Below are 15,740 nucleotides of genomic sequence, written 5' to 3' on the forward strand. Positions count from 1 at the left end.
CCTTCCTACCCATCCACCTCCATCCACAGTACCACTCCCCTTTCTCCCGCTCTCCTTCCTCTCCTCCAACACCCTTGACTCCTCCCCTATCCTCATCACCTCCATCCTCCACTTCCACCTCCAACACGAACTCAACCTCCGCCTCCTCCTCCACTTCTGATACCACATCTCCCTCCATCCACACCTCACCCTCCACCCTTTCCCAGCCACCCACTACTAACACCACCACCACTTCCAAACCCACCTTAGCCCGCGCTCCCTCTTGTACCTCGCGCCCTTCCAGAAGAAATCACAAGACCATTCTACCAGCTGTCCTTGTACGAACCAGACGCTGTTTCCTGGTATGGGCAAACTAACTACTAGAGTCAATTTAGTTGGAACAGTGTGGTGAGAGGCCAACTTACAGGTTTTGTGGTCGGAATACGTTGACACGGCAGCGTTTCTGTATCCCCGGAGCCAAACTGGACGATATTGAATCAGCTGTCGATGCAGTTTCAGTAAATGCGAAGGACGACACAGTGTATCTGATCCATGCGGGAACCAACGACCTTCAGTCAACTCAAATTCAGGACCTGTTAGCAAAATACCGTCAAGTCATTCGGAAATACAAGACCAAGTCCCCTCACATCATCGTCTCTGGAATTCTACCGAGAGTCAATACGTTCGCCGGATACAACAACAGTAAAGCGTACGGCATCAACACTAGTCTAAAGCAGTTATGTAACGATGAAGGCGTAGGGTTCACGAACGCATGGCATCACTTCAACCAGCGCCCAGATTTGTTTTGGGAGGACGGACTCCACTTGAACGAGGTTGGTTCGGCGCGGCTAGGAAGGCTCCTGAACGATGCAGTTGAAAGCTTCTCGAAAAGCTATTCAAAAAACTGGAGGCGAGGGCAAGGCAAAGGCAACCCTTGATCAACCGAACCGTAGCGTCGCTGCGGCTTGCAGTAAACTGTGGAACCAACGACGCCTCCGACAAGCTAACTCATTCAACACGACGAGGCCAAACCAGTAGTCACATTTCCATTTTGTACACAAAGGCACGCAGTCTAGTACCCAAACAGGACGAAAATAGGGCGTATATTGCAACTGAGAAACCAGATGTGGTAGCCATCACAGAGACTTGGGCCAACTCTGCACATCTAGTATCTGAACTGTCATTTCCCAGGTACAGCTTCCAAAAAATCGAATGCACAAGAAAGGAGGAGGAGTAATTTGCTACGTAAAAAGTACGCTCCTGCCATAAAAATAGACAAACAGGATGCAGAAATTACGACTCCGTCTATGTGGAAATAACTGCGAATAATAAGAAACTAACACTTGCGATCGTATACAGGCCTCCAAAACAACAAGCAGCCGATGACACTGCCCTGTACGAAGAGCTTCACTCTTTAACACAAAGTAAACAAGCAATAATAATTGGGGACTTTAATTGCCCTAACATTGACTGGGGACAATTGACTGGAGATCAAGAGGGTAACAGGCTTATAGAAATGGTGGAGGATTCGTTCCTCACTCAAGTTGTAACTCAACCAACAAGAGAAAACAATCTGCTGGATCTGGTATTAGTAAGCGACCCCGACCTCATTCGCGACTGTGAAGTTGGTGAAAAAAATTAATGGTTGCGATCACCACTTAATCCGTTTCAATGTCAACATAAGTCACAAACTCGTAGACAATCCGTCAGTGATACCAGACTACAAAAAAGCAAATTTCAATCTAGCCCGTGAGCTGCTTCCCTCCGCGACCTGGGACCAACTTCACCTAACCGACAATACAATCGACAACGTGTGGAACAACTTCAAAGATAAGCTTTTGGGAGTAGAAGAGGCTACAGTGCCGACGAAACCCAGGCGAGTAAATTGTGCCGTAGATCCACCGTGGATGACCAGAGAAATAAAAAGGGCGGTAAACTTAAAAAAAAGGAATTATAACCTAATGAAAGAGAATGACACGGCCGAAGCCCGTACTCAGTACCACAATAGTAGTAAACGCAACTACGAAAAACAAATAGCGCGTGACATCAAGACAAACTCAAAAAAATTCTTCACATACATCAGATCGAAAAAGAAAGTAAAATCCAATATTGGTCCCCTGACAGACGAGACTGGAGCTGCAACTCAGGACAGTAAACAGATGGCCAGAATCCTCAACAGTAACTTCGCATCCGTATTCACAGTCGAGAACATCGAAACCATGCCCGAGAACCCTGACCCGCCGAGGGGAATCACGCCCCTGAAAATTGACTCAATATGCGACCAAGAAGTAAAAGAGTGTTTGGATAAACTCGACACGAACAAGTCAACAGGACCTGACGGTTTGTCCCCGCGGTTATTAAAAGAGCTTAAACAACAAATACTTCAGCCACTCACTAACATGTTCAACCAGTCTGTTCAATTGAAAAAGGTCCCGGAAGACTGGAAGATGGCGAACGTAACACCAATTTTCAAAAAAGGAGACAAAAGCGTTGCATTAAACTACAGGCCCATAAGTTTGACATCAGTGGCAGGAAAAATACTCGAAAAGATTATTAGAGACAAACTTGTTAAGTTTCTAGAAGACAATAATGTAATCTCCGACACCCAGCATGGCTTCAGAAACAAGCGCTCCTGCCTAACGAATTTATTAGACTTCTTCCAAGGTATATATAAGAACTGGGATGCCCACATCCCCAGTGATGTTATATACCTGGACTTTCAGAAGCCATCGACAAGGTACCGCACGAGCGACTCCTTAAGAAACTGCACTCGGCGGGCATTGGAGCCAATCTGATCGCGTGGATAAGAGATTGGCTCACCGACAGAAAACAACGAGTACTACTCAACGGACAGCCTTCCGATTGGCTTCCAGTCACTAGTGGAGTGCCTCAAGGGTCAGTGCTGGGACCCATTCTCTTCATCATATATATCAACGACCTCGAATCAGGACTGAAATCCACAATATCGAAATTTGCTGATGACACTAAGGTGGGGGAAAGGCCCTCACAAAGACCGACTGCGAAATCATTCAGAAAGACCTCAATCACATTATCGAATGGTCGGAAAAATGGCAAATGTCCTTTAATGTTGACAAATGCAAAGTCATGCACATTGGGTCCAGAAATAGTAACACACATACATCATGAATGGGAGACCTCTGCAAGCGATGCAGGAGGAAAAGGATCTTGGAGTCACTATCAGCAGTGACCTGAAACACGCGAATCACTGTAAAAAGCATATAACAAACCAACGCTATGCTCATGTTCATAGCGAAGAACTTCGAGTGTAAAACGCCAGATGTGATGCTATCCTTATATAATTCCATGGTAAGACCGCATCTCGAGTATGCAGTACAGTTCTGGTCTCCTAATTACAGATAGGATATTGATTTACTGGAGAGGATTCAACGACGTGCCACGAAAATGATTCCAATCTTAAGAGCTCAACCGTACGAGGAACGACTCAAGCGCCTCAATCTCTTTACACTGGAGAAAAGACGCCTACGAGGAGATATGACTCAAGTCTTCAAGTATCTAAAAAAATTCAATAACGTCGATTACTCCAATTTCTTTGAATTGCAAACCAACCTAAGAACTAGAAATAACGGTTTACCCATTCAGTCTAGTCGATGTAACACAGACATCGGAAGGAGTTTCTTTTCAAACCGAGTCATCCGTCACTGGAACAATCTTCCTTCAGAAGTAGTAAATGCGAATACTATCAACTCCTTCAAATATAGAATCGACCGTCACTTCGCTGCGTCGGGAGTAAACTGAATATTGAGTTGCTTTCATATGCTCCTCAATATCGAGGCGCTTTCATCTGCTCCTCAATGTCGAGGTGCTTTCATCTGCTCCCCAGGCCCCAGGCTGTCGAGCAGATTAAATCACCAAAGCGGGCAACCTCGTAATGAGCCAATAGGCTTTCTGTTGCCTGCGTTTCCATGTTTCCATGTTTCCATGTTTCCTCCTCCTCCTCCTCTCCACCCCCTCCTTCTCTTATTCCTCTTCCTTCTTCTCAAATTCACTCATGCTAACCAACAGTCCTCCTCCTCCTCCTCCCCCTCCTCTTTCTCCTCCTCCTCCTCCTCTTCTTCCTCCTCCTCCTCCTCTCCACCCCTTCCTTCTCTTATTCCTCTTCCTTCTCAAATTCACTCATTCTAACCAACAGTCCTCCTCCTCCTCCACCTCCTCCTCCTCCTCCTCCTCCTCCTCCTCCTCCTCCTCCTCCTTCTCCTCTTCACCCCCTCCTCCTCTTATTCCTCTTTCTTCTTCTCAAATTCACTCATGCTAACCAACCCTCCTCCTCCTCCTCCTCCTCCTGTTTCTCCTCCTCCTCCTCCTCTTCCTCCTCCTCCTTCTCCTCCTCCTCCTCCTCCTCCTCCTCCTCCTCTCCACCCCCTCCATCTCTTATTCCTCTTCCTTCTCAAATTCACTCATGCTAACCAACCATCCTCCTCCTCCTCCTCCTCCTCCTCCTCCTCTTCCTCCTCATCCTCCTCCTCCTCCTCCTCCTCCTCCTCTTCCTCCTCCTCCTCCTCCTCCTCCTCCTCCTCCTCCTCCTCCTCTTCCTCCTCCTCCTCCTCCTCCTCCTCCTCCTCCTCCTCTTCCTCCCCCGCCACAGGGTCAGAAGGTCAAGGAACGCCCCAATGCCAGCACCTACTACGCACACTTCGACCTTTACGAGCGAGGCAAGTTCGACGAGATCCTTGAGGGGATGGTCAGCTCCCACGCCCAGAACGAGGACATGGCCATTTCCGAAGCCATGACCAGCAAGATGTTCGAGGACGCTAAGACTGGTGGGTATGGGGGTATGGTGGGGGTGGGTATATAGGGGATTTTTATATTTTTTTGTTCTTCATTTTATTTGAATTATTATTATTTTATTTTTATTGTGTGTATTTAGTGTGATGTGTACGTGTGTCTGTTTTTCTTTCTCCTCCTCCTCCTCCTCCTCCTCCTCCTCTTCTTCCTCTTCTTCCTTTTCTGCATCATCTTCTTCTTCTTGTTCTTCCTCCTCCTCTTTTTCTTCTTGTTCTTGTTCTTCTTCTTTCTCTTCCTCCTCCTCCTCCTCCTCCTCCTCCTCCTCCTCCTCTTCTTCCTCTTCTTCCTTTTCTGCATCACCTTCTTGTTCTTCCTCCTCCTCTTTTTGTTCTTGTTCTTCTTCTTTCTCTTCCTCCTCCTCCTCCTCCTCCTCCTCTTTTGCTTTATCTTCTGCATCTTTTTCCTCTTTGCTTTCCTCCTCCTCCTCCTCCTCTTCTTCTCTCCTCTTCCTCCTCCTCTTCTTTTTCCTTGTCTCCTCCTCTGTGTGTGTGTGTGTGTGTGTGTGTATTACCTATTGCTGGTCATATATCTCTTTCTATCTTTCAATATCTATCTATCTATCTATCAGGTGTTGGCCTGGACCTGGCGGCACAGATCCTGCAGCAGGGGCGTGACCACGGCATCGCTGGATACAACCGCTGGAGGCACCTCTGCGGCCTCCCGAAAGCTGCCTCCTTCCAAGGCCTGAGTGACGTCGTTGCCCCGGAAAACATCAAGAAACTACAAGGGATTTATAAGTAAGGAAGCCTTGTATTGGTAGCTTCAGTTTGCTTGTTGGGAAATGCCTATGTTGTTCTGCACTAGAGAATGTCCCTGAAGCCGAAAGCAGTGTTTGTAGTGTGTTCCGGCTAGTCTGTGTCTGTCCAAGGTTAACGTTAGCTGTCAGACCGTTATGTAAGGTCTTCAGTTCTTATGGATTTAATATGATAGCAAGGAGGTAGTGGGTTAGGTCAGGTCTGTCCCAGGTTAATGTTAGCTGTCAGACCGTTATGTACAGTCTTAAGTTCTTATGGATTTAATATGATAGCAAGGAGGTAGTGGGTTAGGTCAGGTCTGTCCCAGGTTAATGTTAGCTGTCAGACCGTTATGTACAGTCTTAAGTTCTTATGGATTTAATATGATAGCAAGGAGGTAGTGGGTTAGGTCAGGTCTGTCCTAGGTTAATGTTAGCTGCCTCCTGAAAGCTGTCTCCTTCCAAGACCTCAGTGATGTCGTTGCCCTGGAAAACACCAAGAAACTACAAGGGATTTATAAGTAAGGAAGCCTTGTATCAAAGCCTTAAGTCTGTGATCTTAACCCCCATACATTTCTCTGTTAACACAATTTCTTATATATTTTTTAGCCCTGAGAATACAAGATGCCTTTCCCTTCAAGATGGAGACATTGGGAAAGGCCTTTGTTATCCTGCACTAGACTAACAATGCCTTGCAAATACTACTACAACCTCTACTAACAATGTGGTAACTCTCATCCATCTCCCAGGCATGTGGATGATGTGGATCTCTTCACCGGTGGACTCGCGGAAAAGCCAAACTGTGGAGCGCTGGTCGGGCCCACGTTTGGCTGTTTGATTGGTCGCCATTTCCACCACCTGAGGCGAGGCGATCGTTACTGGTATGAGGACGACATCCCGCCCTCCTCATTCACTAAGGGTACGCGTGTGTGTGTGTGTGTGTGTGTGTGTGTGTGTGTGTGTGTAGATTAGTAAGTAAATATTTATTGCTATCAAAACATCATATACATAGATACAAACAAAAACATCGTAAATTAAGCATCGGTCTGTGTGTGTGCGTGTGTGTGTGTGTGTGTGTGTGTGCGTGTGTTTAGAGAAGTGTTTAACCCGGTAACAGCGGGTACCATGTTTCTGAATGGTCCTTCTAAGCAAGAAAAATGAGGAAAATCATCATCCATACAAACCATTTCATAATATATATCAAAGCATTTGTGATCAGTTTATGTATCATCTTTTGGGGGGTGTTATATCATGGCACAAATTTGGCCCGATGCTGCTACACGGTAAAGCCACAAATTTGGCCCGTCGCTGCTACACGGTAAAGCCACAAATTTGGCCCGTCGCTGCTACACGGTAAAGACACAAATTTGGCCCGTCGCTGCTACACAGTAAAGGCACAAATTTGGCCCGTCGCTGCTACACAGTAAAGGCACAAATTTGGCCCGTCACTGCTACACAGTAAAGCCACAAATTTGGCCCGTCGCTGCTACACGGTAAAGCCACAAATTTGGCCCGTCGCTGCTACACAGTAAAGCCACAAATTTGGCCCGTCGCTGCTCCACGGTAAAGCCACAAATTTGGCCCGTCGCTGCTACACGGTAAAGCCACAAATTTGGCCCGTCACTGCTACACAGTAAAGCCACAAATTTGGCCCGTCGCTGCTACACGGTAAAGCCACAAATTTGGCCCGTCGCTGCTACACGGTAAAGCCACAAATTTGGCCCGTCGCTGCTACACGGTAAAGCCACAAATTTGGCCTGTCGCTGCTACACGGTAAAGCCACAAATTTGGCCCGTCGCTGCTACACGGTAAAGCCACAAATTTGGCCTGTCGCTGCTACACGGTAAAGCCACATATTTGGCCTGTCGCTGCTACACGGTAAAGACACAAATTTGGCCCGTCGCTGCTACCTAGTTAAGATTCCCAACCTAAATATTTTCCTGCGTCACCAATAACATATATCTAGATAGTGTTTAAAGATATACCAAGTCAATTTTTGGCTCACGTACGTTCAATAAACACTTTCAGAACAACTTTACGAGCTCTGCAAGACCAGCCTGGGACGTGTGATCTGCAACAGCAGCGACAAGCTCCAGCACGTCCAGCCCAAGGTCATGCTGGAGGCTGATTCCTTCCTGTAAGTATGAGAATGACGGTCAAACTATGAGGTTCTGTATGAGTCAGTATGTGCTGTTTTAATAAGTGTGTTTACGATAGTTTTAAGCTTGTATTCTTAAGCATCTCAGAGCGCCAGATCGCCTGCTTGAAAATAGTTACATAGATAGATAGAACGTGAATGTTGGATAGATGCGTGTGTGTGTGTGTGTGTTTATGTGACAAGCTATGTGTTACGTCTACGCATGTGTTGCCATTATGAGGGAATGTTTTGGGTTAAGGAAGGGACGGATAGCTGGACAGACAGACAGAGGACCAGGTGATAGTTAACCAAGCTCTCCACCCACAGCAATGCACCAATGGCCTCTTGCAGCCTCCTTATGTTCTCAAGTTCTTATATTGTAATTACGAGGGAAAGTCTTTGGTTATGGAAGGGACGGGTAGCTAGGGAGACAGACAGAGGACCAGGTGATAGTTAACCAAGCTCTCCACCCACAGCAATGCACCAATGGCCTCTTGCAGCCTCCTTATGTTCTCAAGTTCTTATATTGTAATTACGAGGGAAAGTCTTTGGTTATGGAAGGGACGGGTAGCTAGGCAGACAGACAGAGGACCAGGCGATAGTTAACCAAGCTCTCCACGCACAGGAACACCCCAATGGCCTCCCTCCTTATGTTCTCAAGTTCTTATATTGTCACTATGAGGGGATGGCTTTGGTTAGAAGGCACGGTTAGCTTGTCAGACAGACAGAGAACCAGGCGATAGTTAACCAAGCTCTCACACAGGAATGCCCCAATGGCCTGCCAGGTGAAGCATATCAAGGGTGTGGACCTGAAGAAGTGGAAGACCGCCATCCCCAACTTCATCATTCCCGACAAGATGCTTCAGGAGAGCATTGAGAGGGCCAGGCGCGACATCACCAACATGAGGGACTCCGAGTGGAACCTCTGGGAAGCACGTGAGTGTTGCCGTGTGTGTGTGTGTGTGTGTGTGTGTGTGTTTTCTTTTTTCTTTTAATTTCAACGGTTAATATTTCTAAGTGTATATTTCTGTGTGTGTGTGTGTGTGTGTGTGTGTGTGTGTGTGTGTGTGAGAGAGAGAGAGAGATAGAGAGAGAGAGTGTACGTATGTAATATAATGATAATGATGATGATGATGATAGTGAGGTCAGTACAGGGGGGTGAAGGATTGAGGGGAGGGGGGCGTGACCTAGGATGACCCCAAATACACACAATGACCTACTTTGCCTAGTACATTAGGCTTATTTGTTTTTTCTCTGACCATCGGGGGAGCCTATGGGGAGGCCTATTCTGACATGACTTGTGATTGGTGTGTGTGTGTGTGTGTGTGTGTGTGTGTGTGTGTGTGTGTGTGTTTCATTATGGAATAGGCCTATTGAAATCTACAGAACTATACTGACATGACTAGTGATTGGTGTGTGTGTGTGTGTGTGTGTGTGTGTGTGTGTGTGTGTGTGTTTACTTATGGAAAAGGCCTATCGAAATCTACAGAACTATACTGACATGACTAGTGATTGGTGTGTGTGTGTGTGTGTGTGTGTGTGTGTGTGTGTGTGTGTGTGTGTGTGTGTGTGTGTGTGTGTGTTTCATTATGGAAAAGGCCTATTGAAATCTACAGAACTATACTGACATGACTAGTGATTGGTGTGTGTGTGTGTGTGTGTGTGTAGCCATGGAGCCCAACTTAACAATGACACACACTGGAACATAATAATCCCATAATAAACACAAATATAACACTTAAAAATCAGGTATAAATCACAGTATAGCGTGTTCAGCGAAGTCCCAGGTGTAATTAACAGATGCCGCGAAGACTAGCTTGCCGGCACACCCTAACGCACACACCGAACACACTCTACCTTTACACATGGTAGGTCACACACACACATACACACACACTCCATAGATACGGAGACGGAACCACACGAGCGTAAAGCCCAGGCCTACAACTACAGCTACAACTAGGTAAATACAACAAGGTAAATACACACAATTCCCTTAACACATGTTCCCCTCTCTCTGACTGACTGCCACTAACACCTTCTAGCACACACACCAACTGACCCAGGACCCAGAACGAAGCGACAGACTAACTCCCGACCCAGACTGACCCCAAGCGGACACCCCAGGACGCAACGCCCGACCTGGGGGGGCCAACGCGTGACCCCTGACCTCATGCAAGCGCTGGTGGGCAGGGGGTCGGAAGCGCAGGGGAGTGAGGACTTGAAGTTGAGTCCGAGGGTTATGCGGGAGGCCGAGGAGCTTCTGACGGATTGCTTTAGCGCGGGTGTCAAGGCTTGGGGGATTATGAGGCAACACGAACGGCAGCTGTGGCAGAAACGTGAGTAACTTGACCCACACGCACTCACACACGCACTCACTCACGAACGCACACACTCACTCACGAATGCACTCATTTTTTGTGTGGGTGGTGGGGGTTAGAAGAGGTTGTGGTGATCCTACGCACTCATTTTTCATGTTAGGATCGGAATATGACTTTCACCCGCACGCACGCACGCACTCACAAGCCTCCTTCTCCTCCTTCCTCCTCCTCCTCCTCCTCCTCCTTTTTCTCATTCAAACTTTTTTTTTCTTTTCCATATTTTTCTTTCCTCCTCCTCCTCCTCCTCCTTCTTCTCCTCCTCCTCCTTTTTCTCATTCAAACTTTTTTTTCTTCTCCATATTTTTCGTTCCTCCTCCTCCTCCTCCTCCTATTTTTCTCATTCAAACTTTTTTTCTTCTCCATATTTTTCTTTCCTCCTCCTCCTCCTCCTCCTCCTCCTCCTTCTCCTCCTTTTTATCATTCAAACATTTTTTTAATCACCAAAATTTTATTTCCTCCTCCTCCTCCTCCTCCTCCTCCTCCTCCTTCTCCTTTTACTCATTCAAACTTTTTTTTCTTCTCCATATTTTTCTTTCTTCCTCCGCCACCTCCTCCGCCTCCTTTTTCATATTAAAACTTTTTTTCCTTACCTGACCTGCCATATAGTCCTTCCCAGCCTTACCAGACCCTTAGCAATGAGTCGGGTATTTACCAAACCTCAAACATGACCTCAAACCACTACTGGCTCTTCTCTTCTCTTCTCTTATTCTTTGTATTGTTCTTTTTATTGGTATTCTTCCTCTTCTTCTGTTTCTTCTTCCTTAATTCTTCATATTATTATTATTATTATTATTATTATTATTTTTTTTTTTTATTATTATTATTATTATTATTATTATTATTATTATTATTATTATTATTATTATTATTATTATTGTTATTATTATTATTATTATTATTATTATTATTATTATTGTTTTCTTTCATTTTCTTTTCTTATTTTCCTGATATTCCTGTCTTCTTTTTCATTCCTATTAACATTCTTCAGGTCAGGTCAAGTCATTACGTAGGTCATTTCTCACGACCTGACAACTAACTGACCCGTCTTTCCCCCTCCATCCCACAGGTCAGGCAGCATAAGGGCACGAAAAACACGCGCAGCTGACCGCCAGCTGAAGGACTACTGAATCCGGGTCACCAAGCAGCGTCCTCGACCTGATGGAAGTGTTGGCAAACATTGACGTGAGCGACATCATGGAAATCCCCAGTGTGTTTGAGTGTGACGACCAGACCTGCCTTGCGACCATACACCACGATTCCGTACGGCGACAGGATGGTGCAATAACCTGAATTTCCCGTCCTTCGGCAAGTCATTCCGGGCCAAGAGTCGTCTGTTGAGGCCCTCCTATGAAGGTGGTGAGTGTGTGTGTGTGTGTGTGTGTGTGTGTGTGTGTGTGTGTGATTGGGGGTTGTGTCTGTGTGTGTGTGTGTGTGTGTGTGTGAGGGGGGGTTGTGTCTGTGTGTGTGTGTGTGAGGGGGGGTTGTGTCTGTGTGTGTGTGCGTCTGTGTGTGTGTTAAGTTAGATGAGGACTACGTAATATCAATTCTGTGTGTGTGTGTGTGTGTGTGTGTGTGTGTGTGTGTGTGTGTGTGTGTGTGTGTGTGTGTGTGTGTGTGATTGACAGGCTATGAGAGAAGGGAAGGGAAGGGAAGGGAAGAGAAGAGAAGAGAAGGGAAGGGAAGGGAAGAGAAGAGAAGGGAAGGGAAGGGAAGGGAAGAGAAGGGAAAGAAAAATGAAAGAAAATGAGACAGAGAGAGAGAGAGAGAGAGAGAGAGAGAGAGAGAGAGAGAGAGAATATGCATGTATGTGTATATGTATAGACAAACAAATTATAACCACCACTACTACTACTACTACTAATAATAATAATAATAATACCATTACTACTACTACTACTACTACTACTACTACTACTACTACCATTACTACTACTACTACAACTACTACCATTACTACAACAACTATCCCCCTATTTCCAGTCCAATCAAACCCACTACTACTACTACTACTACTATTAACCCCAGTATTCTACCTCCATTTCCAGGGCTATCAAAACCCTGAGCTACGTCAATCACAGGTCAGCCGCTTCCCTCCCCTCGGCTAATCTCTACGAACATGCACAACGATGTCTCGGCTCCTCATGTTCGCTACACCCTCATGGTCATGCAATGGGGGCAGCTTATCCACCATGACATCATCTTCACGCCCATCAACAAAGGTATGTGTGTGTGTGTGTGTGTGTGTGTGTGTGTGTGTAAGTAATGGTTTATTGCTAACATATTTAAGAGAGTTTTCCAATTGTATAACTTTAAATATCTTGGCTATATCTATGTCTGTGTGTGTGTGTGTGTGTGTGTGTGTGTGTGTGTGTGTGTGTGTAAGTAATGGTTTATTGCTAACATAATATTTAAGACAGTTTTCCAATTGCATAACTTAAATACCTTGGCTATATCAATGTCTGTGTGTGTGTGTGTGTGTGTGTGTGTGTGTGTGTGTGTGTGTGTGTGTGTACCTAACTTACCCTAACTTAACTTAACCATTATCTAAGTTGGTCTTGAAATCATAAATCGTATGTGTGTGTGTCTGTGTGAGTGTATGTGTGTGTGTGTGTGTGTGTGTGTGTGTTTAGATTTTTTTCTTTTTTGACTTATAGTCTCTCTCTCTCTCTCTCTCTCTCTCTCTCTCTCTCTCTCTCTCTCTCCTTGACCTTTCTTGACCCAGGTTACCGAGAGATGAACCAGGTCACTGCATTTGTGGATGCCTCACACCCATGGCTCAGACAAGTGTGAACAGAGACAGCTGAGAATGCTAACGGTGAGGTTTGTTATTATTATTGTTATTGTTATTATTATTAGTATTAGTATTAGTATTGTTGTTGTTATGAAGGAAGGAAAGGAGAGAGATGGAGGTAATGAGAGAGAGAGAGAGAGAGAGAAAAATGAAAAGAGAGAGAGAGAGAGAGAGAGAGAAAAAAGAAAAAATCTCTCTCTCTCTCTCTCTCTCTCTCTCTCTCTCTCTCTCTCTCTCTCTCTCTCTCTCTCTCTCTCTCTCTCTCTCTCTCTCTCTCTCTCTCTCTCTCTCTCTCTCTCTCTCTCTCTCTCTCTCTCTCTCTCTCTCTCTCTCTCTCTCTCTCTCTCTCTCTCTCTCTCCTGAGGTGAGTCTCTCACAAATCATATACGTAATTTTTTTTCTTATTTTCTTTGTATTCTCCTTCCTTTCTCAATTCATTTCTTTCCTCACCTTCTCTTCCTCCCTCTCTTCCTCTCTCCCTCCTTTCCTCCTCCTCCTCCTCCTCCTCCTCCTCCTCCTCTCAAGTCCACTAATACTGAAGCACACGTAATCTATCAAACACATTCTATCAGGCATTTTAAATCACTATATTGTTATGAGTGAGTTTATCCTTGCAAAGTCTATCAATAAGTTCTAAGTCCTTTCCTTCCTTATATAGTGTGAGTGTGTGTGTTAATATGTCTACTAAATCTCTATGTTAGTGTGAGTTTTTTCCCTGCAAAGTCTATCAATAAGTTCTAAGTCCTTTCCTTCCTTATATAGTGTGAGTGTGTGTGTGTTAATATGTCTACTAAATCTCTATGTTAGTGTGAGTTTTTTCCCTGCAAAGTCTATCAATAAGTTCTAAGTCCTTTCCTTCCTTATATAGTGTGAGTGTGTGTATTAATAAGTATACTAAATCTCTATGTAAGTCTGAATGAGTGTTTTCTACCAGTCTGTCAATAAGTTCTTTGCTTGTGTCGTAAGTAATAATTCTAACGTGTGTAATTCTTGCAGGTCACGCTTGCCAAGATGCTCTGCGATAACTGTGATAATGTGGAGAGTGAGCAGCGGTCCGTCTTTGACCTTCCTGACCCCTTCCTGTAAGTGAGACTGTTTGGGGGTTAGGTCAGTATTGTTAAAGGTCACAGGCTCACATTACAACTGTTTCCCAAGGCCACAGAGAAGATTATCCGGGTTTTCTTGGGTGTTTTTTCCGTTCAATGTCCAGAAGTCAGGTAAAACTTATATATATTTGACTAGGCTTTCGTATGAGTTGTAGGCATTTTCAGGGGTATTTTTATGACCCCAGTGGTAGTTTGAACCTTCCTCTGTACCATGAATCTGAGAAACATATCTGACAAGACTTTCATAGGAGTTTGGGGCATTTCCGGGGGTAGTTTTATGACCCTGGTGGTAGTTTGAACCTTCATCTGTGCTGTGAACCAAAGAAATATATTTGACAAGACTTTCATAGGAGTTTGGGGCATTTCCGGGGGTAGTTTTATGACCCTGGTAGTAGTTTGAACCTTCATCTGTACTGTGAACCTAAGAAATATATTTGACAAGACTTTCCTAGGAGTTCAGGGCATTTCCAGGGGTAGTTTCATGACCCTGGTGGTAGTATGAACCTCCATCTGTACTGTGAACCTAAGAAAACATATATTTGACAAGGCTTTCATAGGAGATTTGGGCACTTCCAGGGGTAGTTTTATGACCCCAGTGGTAGTTTGACCCTTCCTCTGTACCAAGAACCTAAGAACACGCATATTTGACTAGGCTTTCATACGAGTTCAGGGCATTTCCAGGGGAGTTTATGACCCCAGTGGTAGTTTGACCCTTTCTCTGTACCAGGAACCCCAAAACACAGACATGAGAACCCAGTTAACCTCATTTTTGACCTCTGGAACTTGTCAACATGGGAGGCGGAAACTTCTCATCCCACCAACCAGACACTGTGATGATCCCATTGATGTTTCAGGAACCCTCGTGTGTCCCACCTTGACCTGCCGGGGATCAACCCGGAGCTGTGGAAGGCGCGTGTCATGTGGGGTCAGCAAGACTGATATTGACATCAGGGCAGCCAGCGCATATCACCCTGTGTCATGTGCACCTGTACCAAGGAAGGGGTGAGTGATGTGTGTGTTTTCCTTGCTAGAGGGGGTGAGGAAGGGTGACAAGAGTGAAGGGGTGAGGTATGTGTTTGTCCTTGCTATAGGGGGTGAGGAAGGGTGACAAGAGTGAAGGGTGAGTGATGTGTGGGGGTGAGGAAGGGTGACAAGAGTGAAGGGTGAGTGATGTGTGGGGGTGAGGAAGGGGTGACAAGAGTGAAGGGGTGAGAGGTATGTGTTTGTCCTTGCTATAGTTAGCCTGTTCTCACGCCAAGCATCTGCTAGTGAAGTCTTTCTCCTCGGGTGCACCTTCTGAAAGCCCCGGTCCATGTTCAGATGTTTCCGTACAGTGCCACTATTCATATCAAAAGTTACCCTGTTCTCACGCCAAGCATCTTTCTTTCTCTTTAAACATGAAATTATTGTACCGTGTGGGGACCCAGCAGCCTCCTGGTACTGAAGGGAAGTGTGTAGTGTTCTGTATAGGTTACGTATATGCAGTTACGGGTATGTGGTACCTAACATTGGGACCTGTTTGGGTGAGCTACGAGTGCGGATCTTTGCTCTCTATCTCCAGAGTCTGTGTAGTCAACTGTAAGTCAGATTATACTGCTTACTGTACCAGGAATTACCTTCTGAATAAAGCCTCTATTCTTGAACTTAATGACGCCACAGTTTGCTTGTTTGAAAAGCTGTTATGACTGTTTCCCAAAGGCCACAGAAGGCTAACCTGGTTTTCATGGGTGGTTTAACCGTTCATTGTGCAGAGGGAGTGCAAAACTATCACCAGATCAAAGCAACTAGA

At 45.4% G+C, this 15,740-nt stretch overlaps 2 protein-coding genes and 1 long non-coding RNA gene across 6 annotated transcripts; all 3 read left to right on the forward strand.

The window, feature by feature from the left end:
- Positions 1-4,362: 4,362 nt before the first annotated feature.
- On the forward strand, positions 4,363-7,677 carry LOC126989870 (thyroid peroxidase-like). Its single transcript, XM_050848497.1, has 4 exons — positions 4,363-4,778; positions 5,372-5,540; positions 6,286-6,455; positions 7,565-7,677. Exons 1-4 carry the CDS (start codon positions 4,418-4,420, stop codon positions 7,675-7,677), a joined length of 813 nt encoding a protein of 270 aa, XP_050704454.1. The 5' UTR covers positions 4,363-4,417.
- Positions 7,678-8,505: 828 nt separating this feature from the next.
- On the forward strand, positions 8,506-12,269 carry LOC126989869 (uncharacterized). 4 transcript variants are annotated; one of them, XM_050848494.1, is made up of 4 exons: positions 8,511-8,609; positions 9,719-10,012; positions 11,121-11,410; positions 12,100-12,269. In XM_050848494.1, exons 1-3 carry the CDS (start codon positions 8,531-8,533, stop codon positions 11,132-11,134), a joined length of 387 nt encoding a protein of 128 aa, XP_050704451.1. In that variant the 5' UTR covers positions 8,511-8,530; the 3' UTR covers positions 11,135-11,410; positions 12,100-12,269. The 4 variants fall into 4 exon arrangements, 2 of the variants coding, with proteins under 2 accessions (XP_050704451.1, XP_050704453.1); XM_050848496.1 differs by having other exon boundaries at positions 11,121-11,407; XR_007743814.1 differs by having other exon boundaries at positions 8,513-8,609; positions 9,801-10,012.
- A 549-nt stretch (positions 12,270-12,818) lies between these two features.
- On the forward strand, positions 12,819-14,903 carry LOC126989871 (uncharacterized). Its single transcript, XR_007743815.1, has 3 exons — positions 12,819-12,869; positions 13,842-13,927; positions 14,806-14,903. It is a non-coding gene; the product is annotated as an uncharacterized LOC126989871 (long non-coding RNA).
- Positions 14,904-15,740: the final 837 nt, after the last annotated feature.

This window comes from Eriocheir sinensis, unplaced genomic scaffold (genome assembly GCF_024679095.1).
Source record: "Eriocheir sinensis breed Jianghai 21 unplaced genomic scaffold, ASM2467909v1 Scaffold135, whole genome shotgun sequence".
Lineage (NCBI taxonomy): Eukaryota > Metazoa > Arthropoda > Malacostraca > Decapoda > Varunidae > Eriocheir > Eriocheir sinensis.